The sequence below is a fragment of the Triplophysa rosa genome, linkage group LG8, assembly GCF_024868665.1.
Source record: "Triplophysa rosa linkage group LG8, Trosa_1v2, whole genome shotgun sequence".
Taxonomy (NCBI): Eukaryota; Metazoa; Chordata; class Actinopteri; order Cypriniformes; family Nemacheilidae; genus Triplophysa; species Triplophysa rosa.
In genome coordinates, this window is record NC_079897.1 from 9070425 (window position 1) to 9097412 (window position 26988).

The 26988-nt window shown below is 41.7% G+C and overlaps 3 protein-coding genes across 7 annotated transcripts in view; 1 reads left to right on the forward strand and 2 right to left on the reverse strand.

Annotated features, from left to right (window-relative positions):
- The window catches only part of LOC130558650 (protein SOGA3), a 28207-nt gene extending 26894 nt beyond the window's left edge, over positions 1-1313 (reverse strand). For 3 of the 4 annotated variants that reach the window (XM_057341202.1, XM_057341201.1, XM_057341198.1), the window contains exon 1: positions 138-1313. The gene's annotated coding sequence lies outside the window, so the exon portion shown is untranslated. The remainder of the gene's footprint in view (positions 1-137) is intronic. The other variant, XM_057341200.1, reaches the window with a different exon arrangement.
- Positions 1-26988, forward strand: part of LOC130558653 (uncharacterized) — a 285427-nt gene that overhangs the window by 112390 nt on the left and 146049 nt on the right. The gene's annotated exons all lie outside the window — the stretch shown is intronic.
- On the reverse strand, positions 16832-25271 carry elovl4a (ELOVL fatty acid elongase 4a). Of its 2 annotated transcripts, none has more exons than XM_057341231.1 (7): positions 25129-25270; positions 24251-24341; positions 23389-23576; positions 21445-21525; positions 19373-19544; positions 19136-19263; positions 16832-18903 (listed from the first exon to the last, which is right to left on the reverse strand). In XM_057341231.1, the coding sequence occupies exons 2-7, from the start codon at positions 24315-24317 to the stop codon at positions 18592-18594; spliced, it is 948 nt and encodes a 315-aa protein (XP_057197214.1). In that variant the 5' UTR covers positions 24318-24341; positions 25129-25270; the 3' UTR covers positions 16832-18591. The 2 variants fall into 2 exon arrangements, with proteins under 2 accessions (XP_057197214.1, XP_057197212.1); XM_057341229.1 differs by having other exon boundaries at positions 16833-18903; positions 25055-25271.

Genomic DNA, 26988 nt, shown 5'->3' on the forward strand with positions numbered 1-26988 from the left:
TACTCAGAACACCTTGGCAACAGCAATGCACTGACAACTACCAAACTCCCCTGGCAGCAAGTTTAAGATAAATATAATTTTCTGATGAAAATGATTCCACACAGGGTACGTGTATTGGCGATTTCAAAATACTTTACTTATTTGCATGTCTCACGCCTCTTTCTGGTCCTGTTGTGACGTCACTCAAATGGGTTTAGTTAAGGTCCACTCTCCTATAAAACAAAAAGCAATATGATCAATATAGTTTGGCTCCACCCAGGTGCAGCTTCCAGTAAAACACCATCTGGGATTACATCACAACCAGACATGGCATTATTATATAGTTGTTAGCTTACTGTTAACTCACCTTTTGTTCATGATGTACTAGCAAGTATTATGATTGAGCATTAAATCAATTATTCCATGCAAGATTCAGGTCTGCTGTGTTGTGCCTCAGCAATAATAGTCATTTAAATCATGCACATGAGAAGTGTGGCAGTGGTGGGGGCAGAGGCGTATTATGACCTCATGGTGCCCCTGGGCAACAGCCCCAGAGGTGCCCCCCATCAACCCACTTACCCACACGCATGAATCCACTCATTAAAAGATTTATATATTAAAAGATTTTATAAGAATGAAACTCAGCAATTTACAATATACTATTTTACAAGAATTACACATTAACAAAATCACTAAAAAAAATTTAACAGGTGTAAATGTTGTGCGTGCCACAAAGTGTGGGTACAGGGACACACACACACACACACAGTTTGCATGTATGTATTCACATTAGGGGGACAATGGAACAATGTACAGATTTTCAGGACATTGGGACTTTATTTCACCAAAGTGGCATTCACCAGATTACAATGTGTCATGAATGGTGGGTGGTGAGAGACACAGAGACAGAGGACCCAGGTGCAGACAGCGGGTAAGGGGTTAACACAAACTTTAATAAATAAAAAGCAACAAAACAAAGACCCACGTGGGGGTAAAGTAACAAACATGGAAACAGGAACAAGACTAACTAAACTAACAGGACTAGACTAAAACACATCACAACTAAAAAATAAACTAAACTAACCCAAAGACAGGAACTCACCACATTACACAAACACGACACAGTACAATGAACCAGCACGAGACAGAAGACACAAGGGCATTATAAAGGGGATAAATCAAGAGGGGACAGGTGCAGGACATGAACTAATTAACAAACAATAACGAGGAGACGAAAGGGCGGGAACAGAGACGCCACACCGGAGAGTGGAAGACCAACAGGGACAAAACGTCACTCTCCACATAAAACAAGAGGTTCTATCATGGTTCTGCCACTAGGTCAAGAAGCAGAACATGACCAGAAGCCTCCTAAGGAGCAGCATCCTGATGCTCCTCAAGGAACAAACAAGACTAGACAGACTGGTGACAAAAAAACATTATACAAAACACGCCAAAAACGTGATACATAGGGGAAAAAAAGTCAAACAAAGAACATGGTGCGGCTGGAAGGCCGCTGGACAGTACATGGCGCCGGCTGGAAGGCCGGCTGGACAGGACATGGCGCCGGCTGGATGCCGGCTGGACAGGACATGGCGGCCGGCTGGATGGCCGGCTGGACAGGACATGGCGCCGGCTGGAAGGCAGCATCTCCGCGGCTGGGCAGGCTCTCTGGCAGCTGGCAGCAAACAAGCAACAAACACACACCAAACAGTCAACTCGACAGCCTGGGCACCAGCTGGGAGGCCGGCAGGATCTGCAGCGGGAACAACACCCGCGGCTCAACCCTGGAGGGGAATCCGACGACTCAACCCTGGAAGGGGCCCGCGATCTCGATCCTGGATGGGGTCCGGCAGTCTCAACCCCGGAAGGGATCCGGCGGTCCCGACTCTGGACTGGAGCCCGGCGGCTCTACCTCCAGGGAGTCCGGCGGATTCAACCCTGGAAGGGAGTCCGGCGGCATCGACCCTCCCGCTGAGATCCCTCTGTTGCTGGTCCAAAATGGCTGTATTCTGTCATGAATGGTGGGTGGTGAGAGACACAGAGACAGAGGACCCAGGTGCAGACAGCGGGTAAGGGGTTAACACAAACTTTAATAAATAAAAAGCAACAAAACAAAGACCCACGTGGGGGTAAAGTAACAAACATGGAAACAGGAACAAGACTAACTAAACTAACAGGACTAGACTAAAACACATCACAACTAAAAAATAAACTAAACTAACCCAAAGACAGGAACTCACCACATTACACAAACACGACACAGTACAATGAACCAGCACGAGACAGAAGACACAAGGGCATTATAAAGGGGATAAATCAAGAGGGGACAGGTGCAGGACATGAACTAATTAACAAACAATAACGAGGAGACGAAAGGGCGGGAACAGAGACGCCACACCGGAGAGTGGAAGACCAACAGGGACAAAACGTACTCTCCACATAAAACAAGAGGTTCTATCATGGTTCTGCCACTAGGTCAAGAGAAGCAAGACAAGGTGGGGCAGAACCATGACAACAATGTATAGCTATTAGCAAGGTTATTCAAATAACATGAAACGTTATTGTTACTATTTTAACTGCTATACAGCTATTCAAACGCTCTGTTTAAGCACAGTATGTGTATATTCTTCTTACTAAACGATCACATAAGTACTAAGATAAAAGTGTACTCCACTAAAAAGGACACATACAGTATGAATTGATTGCTATAGTGATGACAACGTTTTTCACTTTCACTTTAAAACCCAGGTTTGGACCTTAAATAGTGGCCTTACCTCCACGTACTATTAGCATACATTATCGGCACTAACATCTTATTTCTGACGCATGCCATGTATATATACATTTATTAATCAGTGCTAATCCCCGCATTTTTAGTCTCCGCTACAACAATGCGCTCTGCATCGTTCCCGCTTCCATCTGTTTGAAGATTAAAGTGTATACTCAACTCTCAACTCAACTTTATTTATATAGCGCTTTTACAATTTTCATTGTTACAAAGCAGCTGTACATGAGACACATTGACTACAAGCAAAACAATCAAAGTTGTACCTGCAAAAACAAGAAAAGGTTGAAAACACAGAAGACAGACACACCCACACACAAAACACTCCACACACACAACACGCACACACACCAACACACACAGACACACAGACACACACACACACACACACACACACACACACACACACGTACGTACACAGACAAGTACGCACACACACACACGCTCAGTGAGAGCACACATTTAGGATAAAGGAGAGAGAAGCACAGGTCAAATATAACAGATAATAAATTCCTATATGCAATATTAATTAAGTAAAACTTTAAGATTCTAAAGCAGCCCCCCCGGTCAGGCAGATAGTGCAAAAACAGTATGCAAACGGTGGCGAGGAACCCAAAACTCTAATCGAGAAAAAAAACCTCAGGAGAACCCAGGCCCAACCAGGGGATTCCAGTTCCCCTCTGGCAAAAGCTGCTGCCTCTGCACAAGCTCCAGAGAACTTGCACAACAAGGCTAAATAAAATAAATAAACTTAATAATAAAATAAATTATAGTTTAAGATTATCATTAATAATCTAATAGCATTTGAAGTTTTGTGGTGAAGACATGTCAAGAGACCGCGTCCTTCTTTATCCAGCTCTATCATCTCAGCTCTTGTCAGGTCCCCACTTCCCATTCTCCGCTCTACCATCAGGTCAGGCCATGAACTGCATCCTGCTCGCTGTGGTAACCTTGGAACAATGAGACAAGACTGGCTGAGAGTAGAGTACTGTTCTGTACTCTTTGATGCAACAAGTACATCAGTTGTGTTTTTGGTTCCGGTTGATCTAACTAATGCAGCCTAAACCCTCTGAAGATTTATATTATGGAAGAGTAGTGTATGCAAGATTAAAAAGATGCGTCTTTAGTCTAGATTTAAACTGACAGAGTGTGTCTGCCTCCCGGACAGTGCAGGGAAGACTATTCCAAAGTTTAGGCGCTAGATAGGAAAAGGATCTACCACCTGCACTTGATTTTGAAATTCTAGGTATTACCAACTGACAGGACGCCTGAGAGCGTAATGCACGTGAAGGACTGTAATACAAAAGGAGTTCATTCAAGTACTGAGGAGCTAAACCATGTAAGGCTTTATAGGTAATAAGCAAGATTTTAAAGTTAACGCGATGCTTTATAGGTAACCAGTGCAAGGTTGACAGAACCGGGCTAATATGTTCATACTTTTTTGTACGTGTAAGAACTCGAGCTGCCGCGTTTTGGACCAATTGGAGTTTTTGTAATAAGCCTGCAGGGCAACCACCTAACAGTGCATTACAGTAATCTAGTCTTGATGTCATGAATGCATGAATTAACTTCTCTGCATCTGAGATTGACAGCATATGACGTAGTTTAGATATATTCTTAAAATGGAAAAACGCAATTTTACAGGTGTTGGCGACGTGGCTCTCAAATGACAGATTACTATCGAATAGAACGCCAAGATTCTTTGCTGACGACGAGGGTTTTATGGAACATCCGTCAATAGTTAAACAGTATTCTTGGTTGTTACTTATAGCAGTTTTCGGTCCAATAAGTAACACTTCCGTTTTGTCCGAGTTCAGTAATAAAAAGTTGTTACTCATCCAGTTTTTTATATCGACTATGCATTCCATTATTCGATGGAACTGCTGTGTTTCATGAGGCTTCGAGGAAATATAAAGTTGAGTATCATCAGCATAACAGTGAAAGCTAACTCCGTGTCGCTTTATTATATCTCCTAGAGGTAGCATGTATAATGCGAAGAGCAGAGGCCCTAAGACTGAGCCCTGTGGTACACCGTACTGGACTTGCGATTTGCGTGACACCTCATTGTTTATTGCTACAAATTGAAAACGGTCGGATAAATAAGATTTAAACCATTTCAAAGCTATTCCCTTAATGCCGACATAATTTTCGAGTCTATGTAGGAGTGTGCTGTGGTCAATGGTATCGAATGCAGCACTAAGGTCTAGCAGCACCAATAACGAGATACAACCTCGGTCAGACGCCAATAGCAGATCATTTGTAACTCTGATCAAAGCAGTCTCTGTACTGTGACATGCTCTAAATCCAGACTGGAATTCTTCATTGATGTCATTCCTTTGGAGGAAGGAGCATAATTGAGTTGAAACTACTTTTTCCAGAACTTTAGATATGAAAGGTAGATTCGATATAGGCCTGTAGTTCCTTAGTTCTCTAGGGTCGAGTTGGGGTTTTTTGACAAGGGGCCTTATAACAGCCACCTTATATGCTTTAGGCACATGTCCTAATGTCAGAGATGAGTTAATAATACCAAGAAGAGGATCTATAATTTCTGGGAGCATCTCTTTCAGTAGATTTGTAGGTATAGGGTCTAGTATGCATGTTGTTGATTTAGATGATCTAATAATTTTAGACAGCTCATCTTGATCTACGGTATAAAATAATTGCATTTTCTCCTTAAGGGCGCTGTAGTTAGTTTGTTCAGCGGGTTTCACTTCTGATTGCATTGTTATAATTTTTTCTCTAATATCTTGGATTTTATATGTGAAGTAGTTCATAAATTCATCACTGCTATGCTGATATACAGGATCAGAAGTCACTGACGATTTATTTTTTGTTAATTTAGCCACCGTGTTAAATAAAAACCTAGGGTTGTGCTGGTTTTCTTCTATTAGTGATGAAAAGTAGGCGGATCTAGAAGTTATTAGGGCTTTCCTGTATTTTCGAATACTATCCTTCCATGCTGTACGAAATACCTCTAATTTAGTTTTCTTAAAGTTGCGCTCCATTTTTCGGGCCGCTTTCTTTAGAGCCTGAGTGTGTTCATTATACCACGGTGTGGGGCTGCCATTTTTAATCTTCTTTAAACGTAGTGGAGCAACTTTGTCTAGCGTTACCGAGAAGGTGGAATTAAAATTTTCAGTGGTAATGTCAAGATCTTCAACGTTATTTCTCATGATTTGAGACAATTCGGGCAGATTATCGAGAAACGCATCTTTGGTAGTTGAAGTTATTGTTCTACCATATTTGTAACAATGAGTTTTATTTGCAGCCGTAGGCCAGTGAAGCAAACATAATACCAGATAATGATCCGAAATGTCTTCACTCTGCTGAAGGATTTTAACGTCGTCCACATTTATACCGTAAGACAGTATTAAATCTAAAGTATGATTACGAAGGTGAGTGGGTCCTGACACATGTTGACTAATGCCCATGGAGTTAAGAGTGTCTTTGAAAGCCATTCCTAAGGCATCTGTAACGTTATCTACGTGGATGTTAAAGTCACCAACGACAAGGAGTCTATCTGCGGCCAGTACTAGTTCTGATAAGAACCCACCAAATTCTTTAATAAAATCTGTGTGGTGCCCTGGAGGCCTATATACAATAGCTAGAATCAATTTAAAAAGTGTTTTATCTTTAGTATTAGGTGTTGAAACATGAAGAACCATGACTTCAAAAGAATTATATTTAGAGTTCGACTTCTGGGAAATGCTAAGAGAGTTATTGTAAAGTGCTGCGACACCTCCCCCTCTGCCTTTTAGACGAGGCTCGTGTTTATAATAATAATCTTGGGGGACAGATTCATTTAAAGCAATATAATCATCTGGTTTTAGCCATGTTTCTGTCAAACAGAGCATGTCTATTTTATGATCTGTTATCATATCGTTAACAAAAAGTGCTTTATTAGAGAGAGATCTAATATTTAGCAATCCGAGTCGTAACAGTTGATTATCTGTATTTTGTTCATGTTTAGTTTGTTTAACGTTTATTAAATTACTTTCAAGAGGTTTACGCATTATTTTATGTTTGCTAATCCGGGGGACAGACACAGTCTCTATTTTGTGATGTTTGGGAGAACGGATTACTACATGTTGTACATTTTGTGTATTCTGCGACGTGAGACGGCAAGCAGACAGTTGGTTAAGCCATACTGTCTGCTCCCTGACCTGGGCCCCAGCGAGTCAAGTTTTAGCATTAGCATTAAGACTTTTTGCCATATTTCTAGACAGGATGGAAGTCCCAGCCCAGGAGGGATGGAGACCATCTCGTTTCAACAGGTCAGGTCTGCCCTCAAAACTCTTCCAGTTATTTATAAAAACTATATCATTCTGCAGGCACCACTCAGACAACCAGCCATTTAGTGATGATAATCTGCTATAAATCTCATCACCACGATAAGCATTGAGGGGGCCAGAGAATATTACAGTGTCTGACATCATGCTTGCGAGCTCACACACCTCTTTAATGTTATCTTTTGTGATCTCCGATTGACGGAGTCGAACATCATTTGTGCCGACGTGAATGACAATCTTACTGAATTTACGATTAGCCTTAGCCAGCACATTTAAATTTGACTTGATGTCAGGCGCTCTGGCTCCCGGTAAACATTGGACTATGGTGGCTGGTGCCTCTATGTTAACGTTCCGAACAATAGAATCACCGATAACTAGGGCACTTTCAGCAGGTTTCTCAGTCGGTGCGTCACTGAGCGGGGCAAACCTGTTCGAGACTGTAATCGGAACGGTCGAGTGATGTTTTGTCCTGCGACTACGCCGTCTCACAGTCACGAAGTTTCCCAGCTGCGGGGGATTTTCAACCGGAACCGAGCTGTGTGCGCTAATGTTGCTCGCATCCAAAGTGTTTTCTATCGTCGTTAAACTCTTACTATCCTCAGATAAAGATTGGATGCGAGACTCTAATTCTAAGATCTTCTCTGTCAGCCTAACTATTTCCCTGCATTTATCGCATATAAAGCCCTCGCAGCTGACAGAGAAGGCTAAGCTAAACATATGACATGAGGTGCAAGTAACAATAATAGGAATAGAAGCCATAACTCACCGGATTTGAAGTGCAATTCCAACTTACCAAGGTTGCTCGATGGATCGTAGTATACTCGCTTAAAAAGAGAAACAGTTAGCACACAAGACAAACCAGAGGCAAGATGATATTCCACAGTGTGAACAGAAAGCAGGCTAACACGCTATTGCTATGCTAACGGCGTTAAGTTAACTATCACTTTTGGTTTAGACTCTTCCAAGTAAATAACAGGAACAGGGTTATTGAGATATCAGGATAAGTTAGCAACGACAATAATAATTAACGAAAATAAAATACACTAATATTAGAGCGAAGTGATAAGAGCACGGATACAAACAAGCTGCCGGCAGCGATGCACGAAACAGGAAGCAGGAACAGGACAGCAGGAACGAAACAGGAAGCAGGAACAGGAAGCAGAAAGACAACTCGCCTCATAACAGTCACTTGTGATTGGCTGAATGTTAACTCGCTCAAATCTATGTAACTAACCAGATAACATGGGCGGGAATGTTGGCGGAGGTGCAGAGGACAGAACCATTTTTATCTGAAGTGGGGGTATTCCCGCACATGGTGCCACGCCTGTTTAGCGCAGATGCGTGACTTAAGTCTTAAAAAACAAGTGCTTATGTGCATTTATAAAAAAATATATTTTGTATTGCGGGTTTATTTTAAAGTCTTGGTGCCCCTGGGCACTCGCCCAATTGCCCATATGGTTAATCCGTCTCTGGGTGGGGGGATGGTCACACATGGCCTTTCTGGGCTCAGGGGCGTCCAGATGGTAGCTGAATGACAGCTGGGTAACATAAGGAAGGTTTATAATTGCCACCATTAGGCGAATGTTTCAGAGATTAATGAATTCAGTCAAATAACTGAGTATTGCAAGATGCGTGGCAGCTGGGAGTCTCTGATGGAAAAGCACACAATCATACGACAAACTACATTTTTGCTATTATGCAGCCACTCACATGGGGTACATTTGTAACCAAAATAAACCAGAAAGAAAAAACAGAGAGGTCGTTAACAACTTAACAGTCTTAGCTAAACAAATGGGTTTCTCATTATGATCTTTCATCTTTAAAGAAATATTCAATGCTATAAGAATTCAATTTGGTGTGCAAAAGACATAAGTCATTCTTTTGTTAAATTTCCAAGTGACCAAACTTAATTCTGACCAGGTGGACAGTTAAATCACCTGCAGTTTAAACCACTCAGATCACTCTGGACACAAGGCACTTGATGTGTGTTTTGTGTAATAAAAAGTGCCAATCAAATTTAAAAACTAAATATTAAAGTCAGCAATGTCTGTTTATATTCTTTGTCTTTGTGAGCTTTTCTAAATGTTCTTTTCCCTTTGTTTTCCACATTCTTCAGCAGTTTACTGCTATTTATGACTAAAAAATGCTCTCTGATAGGAGGAAAAATCGATGGTCCATTCCACTGATCCTTTGTGTCTGACAGGCAGGAAAAGTATTACATTACTGTTGTCAGGCCTGTTCCTAGTTTCTTTTTCTTTTTATATGTATTTTGGTTTTGTTTCCATTTAACACCCTCTCGCCTGGTTCCGGGTTTAGCTACTCACATCAGCGCCAGTAATTTCCCACACCTGTTTCTCATTTCACTGCCTCTCTATGCCTCTCCTCACTCAGCATGGCGATGTATTGTTTGTTCTTCAAGTCGGATTACCAGTGTTTGTGCTCGTTACTGTTATTTGGCTACCAGAGTTGATTCTCCGTGTTTCCCACAGTAAGGCGGTGCTGAGAGAGCCGGTTCGGACCTTTCTCTTGTATGGCGATTCCTTCTCTCTACGCTTGTGGATTTTGACACGAGGCGCTCTGCTGGAATAACTATTTCCTTCTGGATTACTTTTGTTGTTGTTTTCATGGACATTGGAATAAACTTTGTTTTTCTTCACTCCTGCATCTGAGTCCTTACTATCTCATAACAGAACATCGCCACCAAGGATGGACTCAGCAGGAGAACAGGACCTCCGTCACGCCGTCTCAAGTCAGGGTATACTATTGGGTCGCCAGCAACAGGAGATGGCGGAGATTCAACAAGGCATCACTGCCATGTCCCAGCAACTCGCCGCCCTCGCCCAACACCTCGACCAGACCCAAGCCGACCAGGTGGCCGCCTCAGCCAGTGCAGCGCAGGCCGAGATGCAGGCACCGGCATCACACCGACCAGAGCCTCGCCTCACGCCTCCTACCCTCTAGGCCGGTGAGCCTACCTCTTGCCGCTCGTTTCTCTCCCAGTGCTCCCTAACCTTCTCCTTACAGCCGTCCAGCTTCGCCACCGAGCAGTCAAGAGTGGCCTTCGTGGTGATGCACCTGACGGACGCTGACAGGGAGTGGGGAACGGCCATTTGGGATAACAAGCATGGGTGCTGTAACACGTTCGAGGCTTTTTCCCAGGAGCTCAGAAAGGTGTTCGATCGGTCGGCAATAGGCAATGAGGCGGCTCTGTCACTGTCGCTGCTACGGCAGGGTCGGAGGTCAGTCTCAGAGTACGCCATCGAGTTCCGCACCCTGGCATCATCCTGCAGATGGAACGACAAGGCACTCTGGGATCGGTTCCTCCATGGACTAGCGGATGGGATTCAAGACGAGATATACTTGCTGGAACTTCCCCCCACGCTCGATGGACTGATGGAGCTCGCCATCCGGGTAGATTTTCGCCTGGGACTCCGAACTCAACGGCGCCGGGGAAGAACTTGGAGCCAGGAACCGGAGAGCATGCCCGTGGACAGAGATCACCCACTTTCTCAACCGTCATCCGAGGAGGAGCCGATGCAGGTCAGCCAAGCCCGCCTCTCCAAGCAGGAACGACGTCGCCGCCTTACCCACGGCTTATGCCTTTACTGCGGCGAGTCTGGACACCTACTGGCCGCCTGTCCACTCAGCAGGTTTCGTTCCGACAGGACAACGTCTCAAAGGGTAAGCGTCACCCCTACTCGTCTCTCCTCTTGCAGCCGAACGATGCTCCCTGCTGTGGTTCGAGGGAAGGGGACGAGTCACACTGTGTCAGTCCTTATCGACTCCAGAGCGGAGGGTGATTTTATTGACATTGAACTGGCCAGGAAGTGGGGGATTCCCAGCACTCCACTTCCTCACTCCATCAACTCAACTCAACTCAACTTTATTTATATAGCGCTTTTACAATTTTCATTGTTACAAAGCAGCTGTACATGAGACACATTGACTACAAGCAAAACAATCAAAGTTGTACCTGCAAAAACAAGAAAAGGTTGAAAACACAGAAGACAGACACACCCACACACAAAACACTCCACACACACAACACGCACACGCACCAACACACACAGACACAGAGACACACACACACACACACACACACACACACACACATACACACACATACGTACACAGACAAGTACGCACACACACACACGCTCAGTGAGAGCACACATTTAGGATAAAGGAGAGAGAAGCACAGGTCAAATATAACAGATAATAAATTCCTATATGCAATATTAATTAAGTAAAACTTTAAGATTCTAAAGCAGCCCCCCCGGTCAGGCAGATAGTGCAAAAACAGTATGCAAACGGTGGCGAGGAACCCAAAACTCTAATCGAGAAAAAAAACCTCAGGAGAACCCAGGCCCAACCAGGGGATTCCAGTTCCCCTCTGGCAAAAGCTGCTGCCTCTGCACAAGCTCCAGAGAACTTGCACAACAAGGCTAAATAAAATAAATAAACTTAATAATAAAATAAATTATAGTTTAAGATTATCATTAATAATCTAATAGCATTTGAAGTTTTGTGGTGAAGACATGTCAAGAGACCGCGTCCTTCTTTATCCAGCTCTATCATCTCAGCTCTTGTCAGGTCCCCACTTCCCATTCTCCGCTCTACCATCAGGTCAGGCCATGAACTGCATCCTGCTCGCTGTGGTAACCTTGGAACAATGAGACAAGACTGGCTGAGAGTAGAGTACTGTTCTGTACTCTTTGATGCAACAAGTACATCAGTTGTGTTTTTGGTTCCGGTTGATCTAACTAATGCAGCCTAAACCCTCTGAAGATTTATATTATGGAAGAGTAGTGTATGCAAGATTAAAAAGATGCGTCTTTAGTCTAGATTTAAACTGACAGAGTGTGTCTGCCTCCCGGACAGTGCAGGGAAGACTATTCCAAAGTTTAGGCGCTAGATAGGAAAAGGATCTACCACCTGCACTTGATTTTGAAATTCTAGGTATTACCAACTGACAGGACGCCTGAGAGCGTAATGCACGTGAAGGACTGTAATACAAAAGGAGTTCATTCAAGTGCTGAGGAGCTAAACCATGTAAGGCTTTATAGGTAATAAGCAAGATTTTAAAGTTAACGCGATGCTTTATAGGTAACCAGTGCAAGGTTGACAGAACCGGGCTAATATGTTCATACTTTTTTGTACGTGTAAGAACTCGAGCTGCCGCGTTTTGGACCAATTGGAGTTTTTGTAATAAGCCTGCAGGGCAACCACCTAACAGTGCATTACAGTAATCTAGTCTTGATGTCATGAATGCATGAATTAACTTCTCTGCATCTGCGATTGACAGCATATGACGTAGTTTAGATATATTCTTAAGCTGGAAAAACGCAATTTTACAGGAGGCAGCTGTTTACATCACAGCAAGGACACTCTGTGGCACCCTACTCACCAACATTACAGCTATCACGAAACCTTTGTCACTCACCACGTCCGGTAACCACACCGAGATAATTCAGTTTCTTCTCATTCACCTTTCGCTCCGGTCGTTTTGGGCCACGCATGGCTCTCTAAGCATAACCCTCACATTGAGTGGAGAAACAATATGGTGTCTGAATGGAGTGTTTATTGTGCTTCCAATTGTTTGTTTTCTGCCTTGTCTCCTTTGACCCCTGTCCCTCTGTTTCAGAAGGAGTCTGTTGTTCTCATGGGGGTGCCCTCCGTCTATCACGACCTGAGAGCGGTATTCAGTAAGTCTCGAGTGGCGTCTCTTCCCCCGCACCACCCGTACGACTGTGTGATTGACCTGTTACCTGGCACTTCTCCACCTAAGGGTCACCTCTACTCGCTCTCCGGCCCTGAGAAGGAGGCTATGGAAAGGTATGTGGCCGATTCCTTGTCAGCCGGCATTATTCATCCCTCGTCCTCTCCGGCTGGGGCGGGGGTTTTTTTCGTGTAGAAGAAAGATGTTCCCTCCATCCCTGCATTGATTATCGGGGACTGAACGACATCACGGTCAAGAATAGCCATCCCTTGCCTTTGATGTCATCAGCTTTCGAACTCTTGCAGGGCGCAACCATCTTTACGAAGTTAGACCTACGCAATGCTTATCACCTAGTCAGGATTAGAGAGGGGGACGAATGGAAAACCACCTTCAACACTCCAACAGGCCACTTTGAATATTGGGTGATGCCTTTTGGACTGTCGAATGCCCCTGTGGTTTTCCAGAGACTCTTCAATGACGTGCTTAGGGATATGGTCGACCGGTTCGTCATCGTCTATCTCGACGATATCCTTATCTTCTCTCAGAACGAACGGGACCATATCCAGCACGTCCGACGAGTCTTACGCCGACTACTCGAGAATCGCCTGTTCGCCAAGGTGGAGAAGTGCGAGTTTCACGCACAGTCGGTTCCGTTCCTGGGATTTATCTTGTCGCCTGAGGGCATTCGAATGGACCCCGCCAAGGTAGAAGCAGTTGCAGATTGGCCCACCCCTGTGAATCGCAAGGAGGTCCAGTGATTCCTGGGGTTTGCCAATTTCTACAGGAGGTCCATTCGAGGGTTTGGTCAGGTCGCTCTTCCCCTGTCGGAGCTCACCTCCACTCTGAGACATTTTAAATGGTCCGAACATGCCCAGAAGGCTTGTTCTAAACTGATCCCCGCTCGAGACATACTGGACCACTCTCTTATAGAAGGTTTTTGCCGTTCTCGTGAGTAGCTGCCTGGATGCCGTGGGGCATCTTTAAGGGGGGGGGTTCTGTCAGGCCTGTTCCTAGTTTCTTTTTCTTTTTATATGTATTTTGGTTTTGTTCCCATTTAACACCCTCTCGCCTGGTTCCGGGTTTAGCTACTCACATCAGCGCCAGTAATTTCCCACACCTGTTTCTCATTTCACTGCCTCTCTATATGTACCATTGCCTCCCCTCACTCAGCGTGGCGATGTATTGTTCGTTCTTCACGGTCGGATTACCAGTGTTTGTGCTCGTTACTGTAATTTGGCTACCAGAGTTGATTCTCCGTGTTTCCCACAGTAAGGCGGTGCTGAGAGAGCTGGTTCGGACCTTTCTCTCGTATGGCGATTCCTTCTCTCTACGCTCTGCTGGAATAACTATTTCCTTCTGGATTATTTTTGTTGTTGTTTTCATGGACATTGGAATAAACTTTGTTTTTCTTCACTCCTGCATCTGAGTCCTTACTATCTCATAACAACTGTGGCATCTGTGAAGAATCAGAGCAAGAATCAGAGCAAGAACTAAAAACAGCCCACTGCATCCTGCCTGTTCTGATGAAGCAGGCTTTCATCAGAGCAGAGGATATCTGTCTCATCCTCAGTCACATGAGCAATGTTTCTCATTGAGTTGAGCTTCATGTTGACAGAAAGCTTTCTGTAGATTTCTGCATGATTTTATAAGCATTCAAGAGCGTAAAATGACAAAACAACAACAAACTAAAGAGCAGTACTCGTCAACTTTTCAGCTTTTTTTAAGATAATTTGTGGCATGAAGAATAAAAAACAACACTCATTTGATCATATCCTACTTTATGTACTGACTTATATTAGACCACCTTGGAACATTCAATTTTTTAATACTGCGCAAACGTTTGAACAAGATACAACCAACAGAACATTTATAAACAAATCAAAATGTTAAACGAATAGGCCTGTCTGTAACGGCGAGTAACCAGGCAGAGAAGTGGATCCACGTGCAGTATAAAATTTTAATGAAAGTAAACAGTAACAATAATATACGATCCAAGACACACGAAAACCAGCTGAAAGTAAGACACAAGGCCAAACCTCTAACAATGACAGACACCAGACAAAGGAAACAAGGGCTTAAATACACAGGGTAACAAGAGGGCTAACAAGACACTTGAAAGAGATGTCACTGTAACGAGCAAGGCGGGACAAGAGCCATGAGGGAACGACGTGGCGCAGCTGACACTCATTATCACTCGCGTCACCGGCCCCGCGTTGTTCCCTCATGGTTCTCGTCCCGCCTTGCTCGTTACAGACACAAAATCAATGAACAAACGAAATACAAAAAACTACAACACTAGACAGGAAACAGGAACTAAGACATACAAACTAAAAGTATACAATCAGGGAAACAGACGGGATCATGACAGAGCTCCCCCCCCCAAGAGCGACTTCCAGACACTCACCACAGTCCAGGAGGGGGGTGTAGCGGAGACGGAACAAAGGGAGGGACGGAGGGCCAGGCCTGTGCAGGGGAAGTGGAGGTTGCAGGCTGGTTAGGCGGCCAGGGAGGTGCAGGAAGGTCAGGGAGGTCAGGCGGCCAGGGAGGCGCAGGCTGGTCTGGAATAGAAAGTGTAAACAGATTTATAGCAGTCTCTAGGGATGTAACAGTGCCTACAGGGGAAACTCAAGCAGCCATCTTGACTGAGACAGGCCGTCTTCGATGAGGCCGGGATCTCGGGAAGATCATCGGCGGCCGTCTTGGACGAGGCCGGGATCTCGGAAAGTTCATTAGCCGTCTTGGGAGCGGGCTTTGGACTTGGCGGCCATCTTGGGATGGACTGGTGGTCATCTTGTGAGCAGGCTCTGGACTTGGCGGCCATCTTGGGATGGACTGGCGGCCATCTTGCAAGCGGGCTCTGGACTGGCGGCCATCTTGCGAGCGGGCGCTGGACTGGCGGCCATCTTGCGAGCGTGCTCTGGACTGGCAGCCATCACCCACGGTGAAGGGAGATCCGCTTTGCGGTTCTTTGAGACTGCAGCGGTAGAAAACAATGAGTGACTTATCTGGAAAGTGAGTCTGGTGGCTAGGTCCAAGAAATCCTGTGTGTGATCCTCAAGGGAGCGGCAGCCCTGGCGTAGCATGATTAAGCGGGCTCCTGAGGGTACAAGATCTGCTGGATCCATTATTGGTCTGTCGTTCTGTAATGCAGAGTAACCAGGCAGAGAAGCAGATCCACATTTTAATGACAGTAAACAAAGTAACATAATAATAAACGATCCAAGACACATGAATAGCAAGACACAAGACTAAACCTCTAACAATGACAGACACCAGACAAAGGTAATACAAGGGCTTAAATACACAGGGTAATGAGAGGGCTAACAAGACACACCTGAAACAGATCATGACACAAAACCAATGAACAAAAAACTACAACACTAGACAGGAAACAGGAACTAAGACACACAAACTAAAAGTCCACAATAATCGGGAAACACAGATGGGGATCATGACACTATCCCTAAGATTTAATTATATATGTAAGATTTAAAAAATAAACCCTAAAGCAACACTAAAGATTTGTGTTAAAGTGCAATTCATTAGGTTTGATTACATGCAATTTTATTGTTATTTAAAAACTGTTATTCAGTTATTTCTTATTTTATTTTCTGGTCCAAACTTTTTTATTTAATCATTTCCTTTATGAAACGTGCGGTACACGTTATGTTCAATATAGGAATACAAGGTGTGAAAAGCAGCAGATGGTAAATCCCATTTCAGTAAATCAGTAGTGAAACAGGGTGTGTGCGGTTACTATAGAAACCTTTGTCTTTGCTGAGGAGGACAGGCAGCGCTCTGATTGGTCCATTGAGCCCTCAGTAGTGTGTAAATGACCGAGGGGGCAGAAAACAGCACTGGTACATCTCATTGGGCCGAAGGAATGCTTACTGGAAATGGCAGTTTATAGGGTTTGCGCTGTTGCTGTGGGTTATATTAAAAAAGGGGTCTCCTCTGTGAAAGCAGTGAGAATATAAATCAGACCTTTCTATGTATGTCAGAGACAACAAATGATGACAAAGTGAAAGCCATTTCAGGTATTTTTATGAGTAATATTTTTGTGCCATGCTTGAGAGTATTTTGTCTTTGATGACGTATAGCATGTTCATGGGTAATGAATGAGGCTAAAGGTAAACACATGACTACACCAACAGAGTGGGTTTTTTTAGAAATTAAATAACATGTAATGTGTACAATGCATTGGCATTCAATTTATTTTATATGCAGCAATGTATATTTGTCAAAATATTTGTTTCTTAAAAACAAAACAAAAGCCAGAGTTGTTGATTATAGGATTTTTAAAAGCACAATGTACAAAATTGCACAGAATATACAACATTATAAAACAATTTGAGATGAAGCAGATGATGTATTTCAGGTTTCAAAACTATTCAGATTAAAAGTTCTGTTGATGAAGCATCATAAGCCTTTATATACAATACAGTATCACAGCTCCAAACATATTTCACACTTGTATTTTCCCTTTTTCCAAGGATATCAATTTCTTAATGAAACGTAAAGCCGATCCTTACAACTGTTTTTCAATAACCTTGAATCTTGAGTATGTCAAAACATTTAATAAGGACAAACAGTATACTGGTTTAATTTACTGTTATCACTTGATATTGGCTATTTTATCATTATTAGTATTGGTCTGATTTATCCAGATAAGGGCATATTCCCATAAAACAGTTATTGATCTTTTCTAGTGTAAATGTCATATTTTGTCTAAAATGTACAATTCTAGTTTGGCAATCTAAACACATATCAAACAAAAATATAAAGGTATAATATAATCAGGATGTATTGGATGAAAAAAATGCATTATAGCGGTTTCCCTATAACTAAGAATCTGCAGTGATTTGCAGTGTCACATGATGTCTGCATCATAATATTGCCATAATATATCACCCCAGCAGCTAAACAGCTTTTAATTGACACCTTACAAGAAACGCGAAAGTTCAGATACATAAACATGTAAAATAATGGATACACAGTGGGGTTCACAAGTTTTAGACCAAATTGAACATCTAAAATATTTCCATTTGAACCTAAAAATAAACAGAATGCTTTCGAATTTGAAACACTTTGAACGAAGGAAAGTTGTGATATGAAATGAGGAAAAACTATTCACTGATCCAATAAGCACATTTGTAACTGCTATATTACGTAACTGGGATTTTTCTACTTCCATTGAAGAACACACGATGCACTCTGAAACATTTACTAATCATACTGATATAACATAAATCATCAGACTTTCTTTCTTCCATTCTGGCTTGAGTGAATGCTCATTAATGCAAAAGGGGGAATACCAAATAATAAAAATTCCAACATTTCTGCCAATTAAAATTTCACTCAAATTGTTCTATGGCAATAAAATTTATAACAAAAAGATTTGTCTGACAAATAGAATACAAAAGCACTTCTCTATTGGTATCAGACTTTTGGCCGACACTGTAATGAATTATGAAAAAACTTAAGATCTTGACATTATTGTAATAATAATTTAACAATGATGAGACACAGATCAGATACATATTAATGTAACAAATATAAGGACCGGTGATAAGGAAGGATATACTACACACTGATAAGATCCTCTCATAAATTAATCACAACTTTCCAGTCTCGCAATATCTAGACTCTTTGTCTGATTTCTCCCCCTCTGATGCAGAAGCTCAGCATACTTTTTGTTCCTAACAATTTTGGATTGACCTGAGCTGATACACACCACCTGATGGACTCCATCAATGCTACCAGCTCTCATGCCTCTGCGTGGAGGTCTGCCTGTGTCTGCTTCTCTCCCTGCTCTGGATTCATTCACGCTTTGCTCTGCCCTTCCGCTTTCTCCTCCCGGTTTCAGCCACTGTTGGCTTCTCGTCCATCTTGGTGGTGTTTCCATTACTGGCTGCCGGGACTCCATTAGAGGCTCCATTAGAAAGGGCTTTGCTGGACCTGGATGTGCCTTCACGACGGGGCTGTCGGCGGTACGTCTGGTAATAGAAATTCCCAAAGAGGATGATGAAGGTCAGGGCATATCCAATTAGACACCAGTGCATCCACTTTGGGAATGGGCAGTCGGAGTACAGTGACAAAGCAGTATGGCCAATGGTGACATGAAACTGGATCTGCAGAAGAAGTTGATTTAGCATGTTGGTAGTCAGCAGTTCTTTGTCATAAAAATATATGCGTTTTACCAAATAAATGTAAATATTTGAATATACACATTCAAAGCTAATATTAAAACACACAAGTATTTATTTCTTAAAACTGTGCAAGTAAACATAAAATGTCCTAATTGTAGAGTCATTCTCATATTTAACATAACTTATATTTTGCTTGCAAAATGTCACACTTTACCATTTGGATGATAGTCAGATATTTCTTCCACCACAGATATTTCTGTATTTTTGGACCAAATGCAGCCAGGCCATAATATAAGTACATCAAAACATGTATGGCTGCATTCATATGAGCCCCAAAAAATGCTGGAAAAAACACGAATGCACATTAAGGTAATTTAATGTAACATACAAGACAACTATATTTAAATGGCCTATTTACATTGTTTAAAGTGCAAACTTATCGAACACTTACACTGTCCACCCGCAACCCATTTGATGCCAATCCACCACAAAGTGAACATGGTGCAGTGGTGATAGACGTGCAGGAAGCTGATTTGGTTAAATTTCTTGCGTAAGATGAAAAACACTGTGTCAAGGTATTCCACACCTTTGGAGATAAAGTACCACCACAATGCTGCAGCCACCTGCACATTACAGGAAAAAGAGAAAAGGGATTTGATAAAGTCACTATAAATAAAGCTTTGATAAAAGTGGAATTATGCCATCCTAGATGTATATGACTTCCTTTCCAGTTGAAAACAGACAAATAATAAATTACTCCTGATTGTTAAATAAATGTCTTCTGAAGCAAAACAAAACAGTTGTGAGAGAAAACTAATAATATACCGTATATGATATGATATCTGATATGATGACAAACAAATGACAACTAGTTACCAGACATGCAAGAACCATAGACGTCCATATAAAAATATGGACGACGCATCCCCAATTTACTTCCGCTTCAAAAAATTGAAGCCAAAATGTCCCAGATATGGTCACTGACATATTGCACCAATGACATCCTTTGGAGCCTGCGCAGTAGTGAGTGTGAGATGGAGCCCTGTTATTAATGTCCAGCCCATATTCCGAATGTCGACGAAAATCATGTTGCAACGCCCCTTTTTATAACATTATAACATTAGTGTTTTTATAACATATCTTATTACACAAACGAACCCTTGAACATACATCAGTGTGATAAGAACTAACTAAAATGACAGAAACCTGTCATGGTTCTGCCACAAGACCAAGAAAGACATGACATGATGAGGCAGAACCATGACGGAACCCCATGTTTCATGTCGAGGGAGGTAATTTTGGCCTTTTCGGCTTGCCATACTCTCTCTGGTCTCGTCTCTGTTCCCGCCCTCTCATCTCCTCATTATTGCTTGTTATTGTTTCATGCCCGTTTCATGCCCGCTCATGCCCTTGTCTTCTGTCTTGTGTCGGTTCATTCTGTATTGCTATGTTACCTAGTCTATTTAGTTGTAGTCTTGTCTAGTTTAGTGTAGGTTAGTCTATGTCCCTGTTTACCTCTTGTTATTTCCCTTGCTGTTTTATCGGTTTGCCCCCTCGTGGGTTTTTGTTTCATGGTTGTATTTTTGTTATTAAAGTCTGTTTGTTAACCTCTTACCCGCTGTCTGCACTTAGGTCCTCTGTTCTTGTTCCCTCACCGTTCATGACAGAAACCATCTTCAGCAAAAATGTATCTTAAATGCAATTGGATTTTTTTTGTTTGGTTTACATCCAGTTAGTTTACATGGACAGGGCGGGGTTTATGAAATATACTGCAGCCAGCCACTAGGGGAGCTTTGGCTTTACTTTTCAGGACATGTGCGGCACCCTGGCAAGAACCAATAAGATATACAAGTATTGAAGTGATGCCATATCTCTAGCGCTTGTTTGAGTTTCTTATATTCTTAAAATATTGTTTTCTCTCACAAACATATTGTTTCACTCCAGAAGACATTTATTTACCCACTGGAGTCATTTTAATTACTTTCACGATTTGTACTTTTTGGAGCTTTAACATTTTGAGCACCATATAAGAAGACATTATAATAAAAAAAATCTGTCTGTGTTCAGATGCCGAATGAAAGTCATATACATCTAGAGTTGAGTAAAAAAATAAGAGAATTTCCATTTTCCATTGCACTGTTCTTTTAAAGCGAGCAGTCCTAAAACACATAAAACAAGCCCATGACCTGTGTGCCAGCTCAGTTCTTTACCAGCTGAGCCACAGGAACCCATTAGATTAGATACTGTTTATTTTTTGAAATTCTGCAACCTATTTACAGAATTAATTAAAAAAAACTGAAAAGAAACATGGTGCTGTTGAAAATGCTCATGTGGCTCAACTATAGTATTCGACCCAGAGGCCAGATGGCGTTTGTGTCAATGTGACACCACAGTGTGAAACTGAGCTCTTAGGTTATCCCGCTCTGACAACAAACTTTGGGCCAGTAACTGGAGAGCGGAATCACGGGTCCAGTTTCAGTTTCAGTGAAACACATCATGACTTTATAGAGGAAACACACTCACCCTCACTTCATTAGGATCATCAGAATAGTCTACAGGCTGGCAGATGTAGCTGTAGTTGGCCGCCCGTGCAGCAAGGAAGAGCTGAAATACAACAGGTAGTAAATGATGCATCACAAAACACTAAAAGACATTTCTGAGACTTTAAATAACATGTAGATGCTGCACATGATAAAATACTGTGATATTGTGCATTACTGATCAAATCCTGAAGAGAGTGGCTAATTTTGGTATTTAGGACTTGTCCATTGAGGAAACATATTAGAATGTTGTGGACTTGATTATTAAGGTATTTACTTTATTAATAAAATTATGGGTGGCCAAAGGTTATCCTCTGCCTTGCACATTGGTTATTTTTAAGGTTCTAGATCTTTATTTGAATAACTAAAATAAAAATAATGAGTTTGCAAAATAAAATATATAACCACAAAAGTATCTAAGAATTTTAAAAGCAACCTTTGTGTGTGGGTGTGTGTTATTTGAGAGGTTGCTGAATTTGTGTGACACACAACATGGCCCTCTCCCTTTTTTATGCCAACTAGAGGGGAATTCATTTTAGTAACTAGAGGACACTTCATACAGAAACTTGGTATAATAACACCGATAGAATTCTTGCTGATCAGACAAAGTGACACTAAGCATCTATAGAAAAACACAACTAAGATTATTCATTAAACTTTGCTCTTTTTATTTTATGATCACTAGTAATAATAATAAAAAACAACTTTTCATTAAATTTGTTTAATGAATTTCATATGGGGTGTGAAAGCACAGAAAACGCGTGCTTCTTCCGCGCTGTAAATGCTGGTCCATTTTGCATCTGATATGTGATGGAAAAAGGTAAAAGAGCGAGTTTGGCAAAAGGCGGATTCGAACACGGGTCTACCACGTCAAAACATTTGGCAACGCACTTTACTCCATATGCCACTGAATCAGCTCTTTAAATTACATTTGTTCCTACTCTTTCTCTATTCCAGTCAGATACTGGTAAGCATTAATGTCATGGCTCTGCTTCCTTAGTCATGTTTTTCTTGGTCCTGTAGCAGAGCCATGGCAAAGCCTTAGGTTATTTGTGAGAAAGCCATGAGATGTTTGTTTTTTGACATCTCGTGTTTCTCATGTCTTGTCATCAGCCCCGCCCCTCTCGTTTCTTGTATTGCTTTCCTCTCATGTCTAATGTCCCACACCTGCCCCGTGTAATTATCCCTCGTTTGTCTTCCCTTTATATACCCTCATGTTTAATTGTCCTGTGTTGGTGTATTACGTTGTGTATGGTTTCGTCGAGTGCCTTTCGGCTGCCATGTGCGGTGTGTTCCTGTTGTCTGTGAAAACCCCTGTCAAGTCGAGTTTAGTAAGTCTTTAGTTTAGCTTTTGTCCAGTGTTGTTTATTTTAGTTTAGTCTTAGTTAGTCTACGTCCTGTCTGCTTCCTGTTTTCTTGTTTATATCTCCATCGTGGGTGTTTGCTTTGTCTTCTTGTCTTGTGAATAAAGTGTTTTGTTAACCCCATCTTTGCCTGCCTGCATTTGGGTTCTCGCCACGTATGTCGTGACACATTAAATTGAGGAGGAAAGTTTCAAAAAGTGAGTGAGGCAATGTCCCCTTGGTCCCCATTGGGAAATGCGCTCCTGCTTCATACAAATGTGAAGTGGCTTTTGACCACCAATGACAGTTAAGACAGTGGAGACTGTAAAGTTACCGCAAGTGTCTGAAATGATTAATCTTAAAAATGATTAAACAGTGAAAAGTGTCCTTATTTTATGTATATATTATTCTGACCACATACATTTCGGTGGTAGTGATGCTCATTATTGTTAGTGCAATCAGACCTAAGAGTGCCAGTGGAGTACGAAAAGAGAAATCTTTTATCAGTTGCTGTGTTATCGTGTCAGTCTTGGTAAAAACTTACAACTCGGCTTCAGACCTAGGCATCTTGTGGGTGAACGCACCTCTTTAAATATGAAAAAGTTAAGGATGACCATGCTAAAGTTGTAGACAATGAGGGTCTTTCTCAGCTGGAAGGGCTCTCTGCCCTGCATGTACTTTGGCCCCAGCCAGAGGAAGAGTAGGTAGGTAGAGCTGATGGCCAGTGTGGGGAGAGGGGAGTCCATCAGAGGCCATTTCTCCACACGCTTGTCTACAAACAATAATGAAAGCCCATTATTACACTTTTATCTAATGCATTAATCTACAATTCTGCTTATAGATGCCAACATTCAGTAGCATAGCAAAAATAGCATTAAGCTTACTGCATACATTAATCTGTAGTTTACAGCATACATTAATCTTGTTCTTGTGTTCTCCAAAATAAAAAAACAAGCTTTCTCATGGTAAATCCAATAATGGCCTGATTTGGTGACTTTACAGTACAACTTAGGTTTTATCTAATCAAAACGCTACCATACACTGAGTTCACGCCGCCACCATGAAATCGAAAGCAAAGCAGAGGTGGGAAGAAAACCAAAGGACAGATAGACTGCAATGGTTTGGACAATCAACCTGGAGTTATTAAAGCAATTTATGATGTTAAATGTGAAAATATAAGCATAGGATGCATGTCACAAAAGCTGTTTTACTTGACCACTTTAGCTGTACCAACACATATTAGTGACAATTTAAGCTGCCATAAGCGGCTACTGTAACATTGTTTTTAAACGCATCATTTGTTTATTCATGTCACACTATAGTCCAAACCATTGCAGTCTCATTGTCATTCTGTTTTCTTCCCACCGCTTTCGATTTCAACACGGCAGCAGAGAGAAATCAGTCTATTGATATCATGTGTCACATGCAGTTCCAGAAATCAGTTACCTGCAATGGTAAGACTCCATTTGTAGAATTCAATGGTGTCGTTGATTATATGCTTTATAATATCCATCTCAAAGACTCAATTTCTAGTTTTCTGAAAATAAAAGCATAAGAAATACATTTTTGATGCAGTTGTAAGAACAACAAAAAGCATTTTGTTGGCTGAATAAGCACTGTGATGTTTTAAAGCTGTTTTTGGTGCATGGGATATTGGGGTTTGTTATGGTGAGGTAGCCTCTTAACAAGGGTTATATTACTGGGATGGTAGGGTTGGGGGAGGTTGGGTATGGACGAGGGGGGTTTATTTCAGCACAAAGACCATGACAGCATGTGTCAGCACATATCTACACTGTACGATCTTAATTATAATGGAAATGACTCTATTACAGATGAAAAGATTTAATCCAACAACACGTAACTCTTAAATGTAACTCTTAAGATTTAATTTGTTAAATAAAGTAATATATGTAAATAAAAAAATAAAGTAAATATGATTATCCTTTTTTGACCCCCACCACAGCAAACAATAAGGATACACTATAACTATTATTAGATAAACAAGAAGCATTGCTTTTCTTACTTAAACTAAGTAAAAAATGAATAAGAGAAAAAATGAAAGATGCAACAACGTGCGCAAATGTGCTGCTGCGGCAGACAGCTATAGACACACAACCATTTTAATGCACTCGCCTTATACACATCCAATACACATCGTCCAACCAGTATCATAGATTTTACATTCAACGGTGTATGACACGTAGGTCTACTGCCTTAAATCCGCGAATTAATTTTTGCGTTTATTCTTACCGTGGCGAGATTAAAATCCCTTTCTAATGACATTCAGCGCAAGGTCATGCGACGCAGTACTGCGATGAACACACCTGTCTGATGTATCCGGATCTATTTAAATGCCTGTCGTGAAAACACACGCGTATATAAGATTATCCGTGTATCGAGCATCCTACACTGGCATCACTGCGGCTCTCGGGTCTCTCTCCGCTAAACACAGCAATGAATGAGTCGCTCAACTGCGCATGCGCCAGAGCAGGTGCAATTGATGTTGGATAGGGTGATACAATACTGTCAGAGTCGGAGCCAGGGTGCACAAAGTGAGGGGGCTGCTATGTTTAGTTGGGGGGGGGGGGCAGGGTTTAGGGGTTTAGAAGGGGATAGTGTCCCGAAATTTCATTCTACCCGTCAGATTATCCTACCAGGCATGCGCACATCAATGTTACGTCATTTTCTTGCGCTATAAAATCATACTTGTTTATTTTATACTGCTACGGGAATCTGATTGTGTATTTTCGTTGTTAAATCATTCTAGGCCTACATATTTATTTAGTACTGGTAGTACAATTATAGGGTATTGCGCTGTAAATTAATCATGTTTCTTTTATGCTGGTAGGATAATCTGACGGTATTTACGATGTAAATTTATTTAATGTGTTCATTTTAAACTGGTAGGACTATCTGACAGGGTATTTTGCATTGTAAAATCATCCTGCCTGTTTATTTTGTCGATGTGGTTTAGATTATATCCTAAATTTTGCCCTGCGGTAGGAAAATCTGACAGGTTGGACAATTCGAGGTTGAGACACGGCACAGGCTGAGGTCTCGCTCCGTTCTGTTTCAGTGTGCGGCTCTTCTGGTGTTAAGAAGCGGCATTCCGCCATGCCCCAGTTTTCTTCTCAAGTTTAAGTTTTAACAATTTACTTTTTATCAGAGATAATCGGCAATCCTGAAAAAAATCTGAAAACCTGATGTATATGCAACGTGGTAGGCTAACCAAATCACACTTGTAAAAGCGGCATATTCGCACATAACGAATGCGCGAAGAAATCCATGTCCGCACACGCACTGCCTTTTTCATTGAGAGCCAGACATTTTTAACTATAACACAATAAAAATCTAGTTAAATCCTGGGTGCGCAATAGGCCTACCTGCGAGTTGTAGATACAAAGCTTTTCATCCAGTGCGCGCTGCCGTTTTGAAGTTTAACAATTCTAAATGTCCATTTCGAGGACAGCATTTCATATTTCGCATAGCTTTTTCAAAGCTAATAAATTGAACTGAACGAAAAGAGATGAAAGACACTGTATGAAAGACACTGAAACTGAAAGGCTAATTTTTTTTATATCAACTTGGAGGAGAGCAAATGTTGTATGACGTTTTGACAAAAAGAACTGGAAATACACCGATCATAGCCTACATAAATTCAGCGGAAGTTAATAAATTAAGATTATTAATTTAGACGCATATATAGAAAAAAATATATAGAAAAATGTTAAAAGCAGGTTTTAAAGAAAAAGTGACAGAAAAAGTATACAGGGGACTGTTCCCCAGTAGAGCTTTATGTCTAACAAAACGATCGCATCAATATAACAACACTAAAGAGCGAGCTCTTGCTTTCTGATAGACAGCCTGTATCTCCACTTTTCACCGTCTGCATAATAGTAATGTCCGTTTCTTGTTAAGCAATGCATACAGAAACGTTGCCGCAGCAGCCCTTTAGCTTGTGTTTTTAACAACACATGAAAGTACAGCACAAGACAATGTCTTTAAATTCTGTTAACGAATAAATACATTATTTTTTACCCTCTGCTCTTGTTGTTTCTTTAATAAATATAAACCAAATTCATTCTCCAAATGTTTTTTTAATGATATTGCCTTTTTTTCATTTTAAAAAGTGAGGGGTAACAGTGACTGAAGTGGCCGGGCCATGCCCCCTAGTGCCCCCTCGT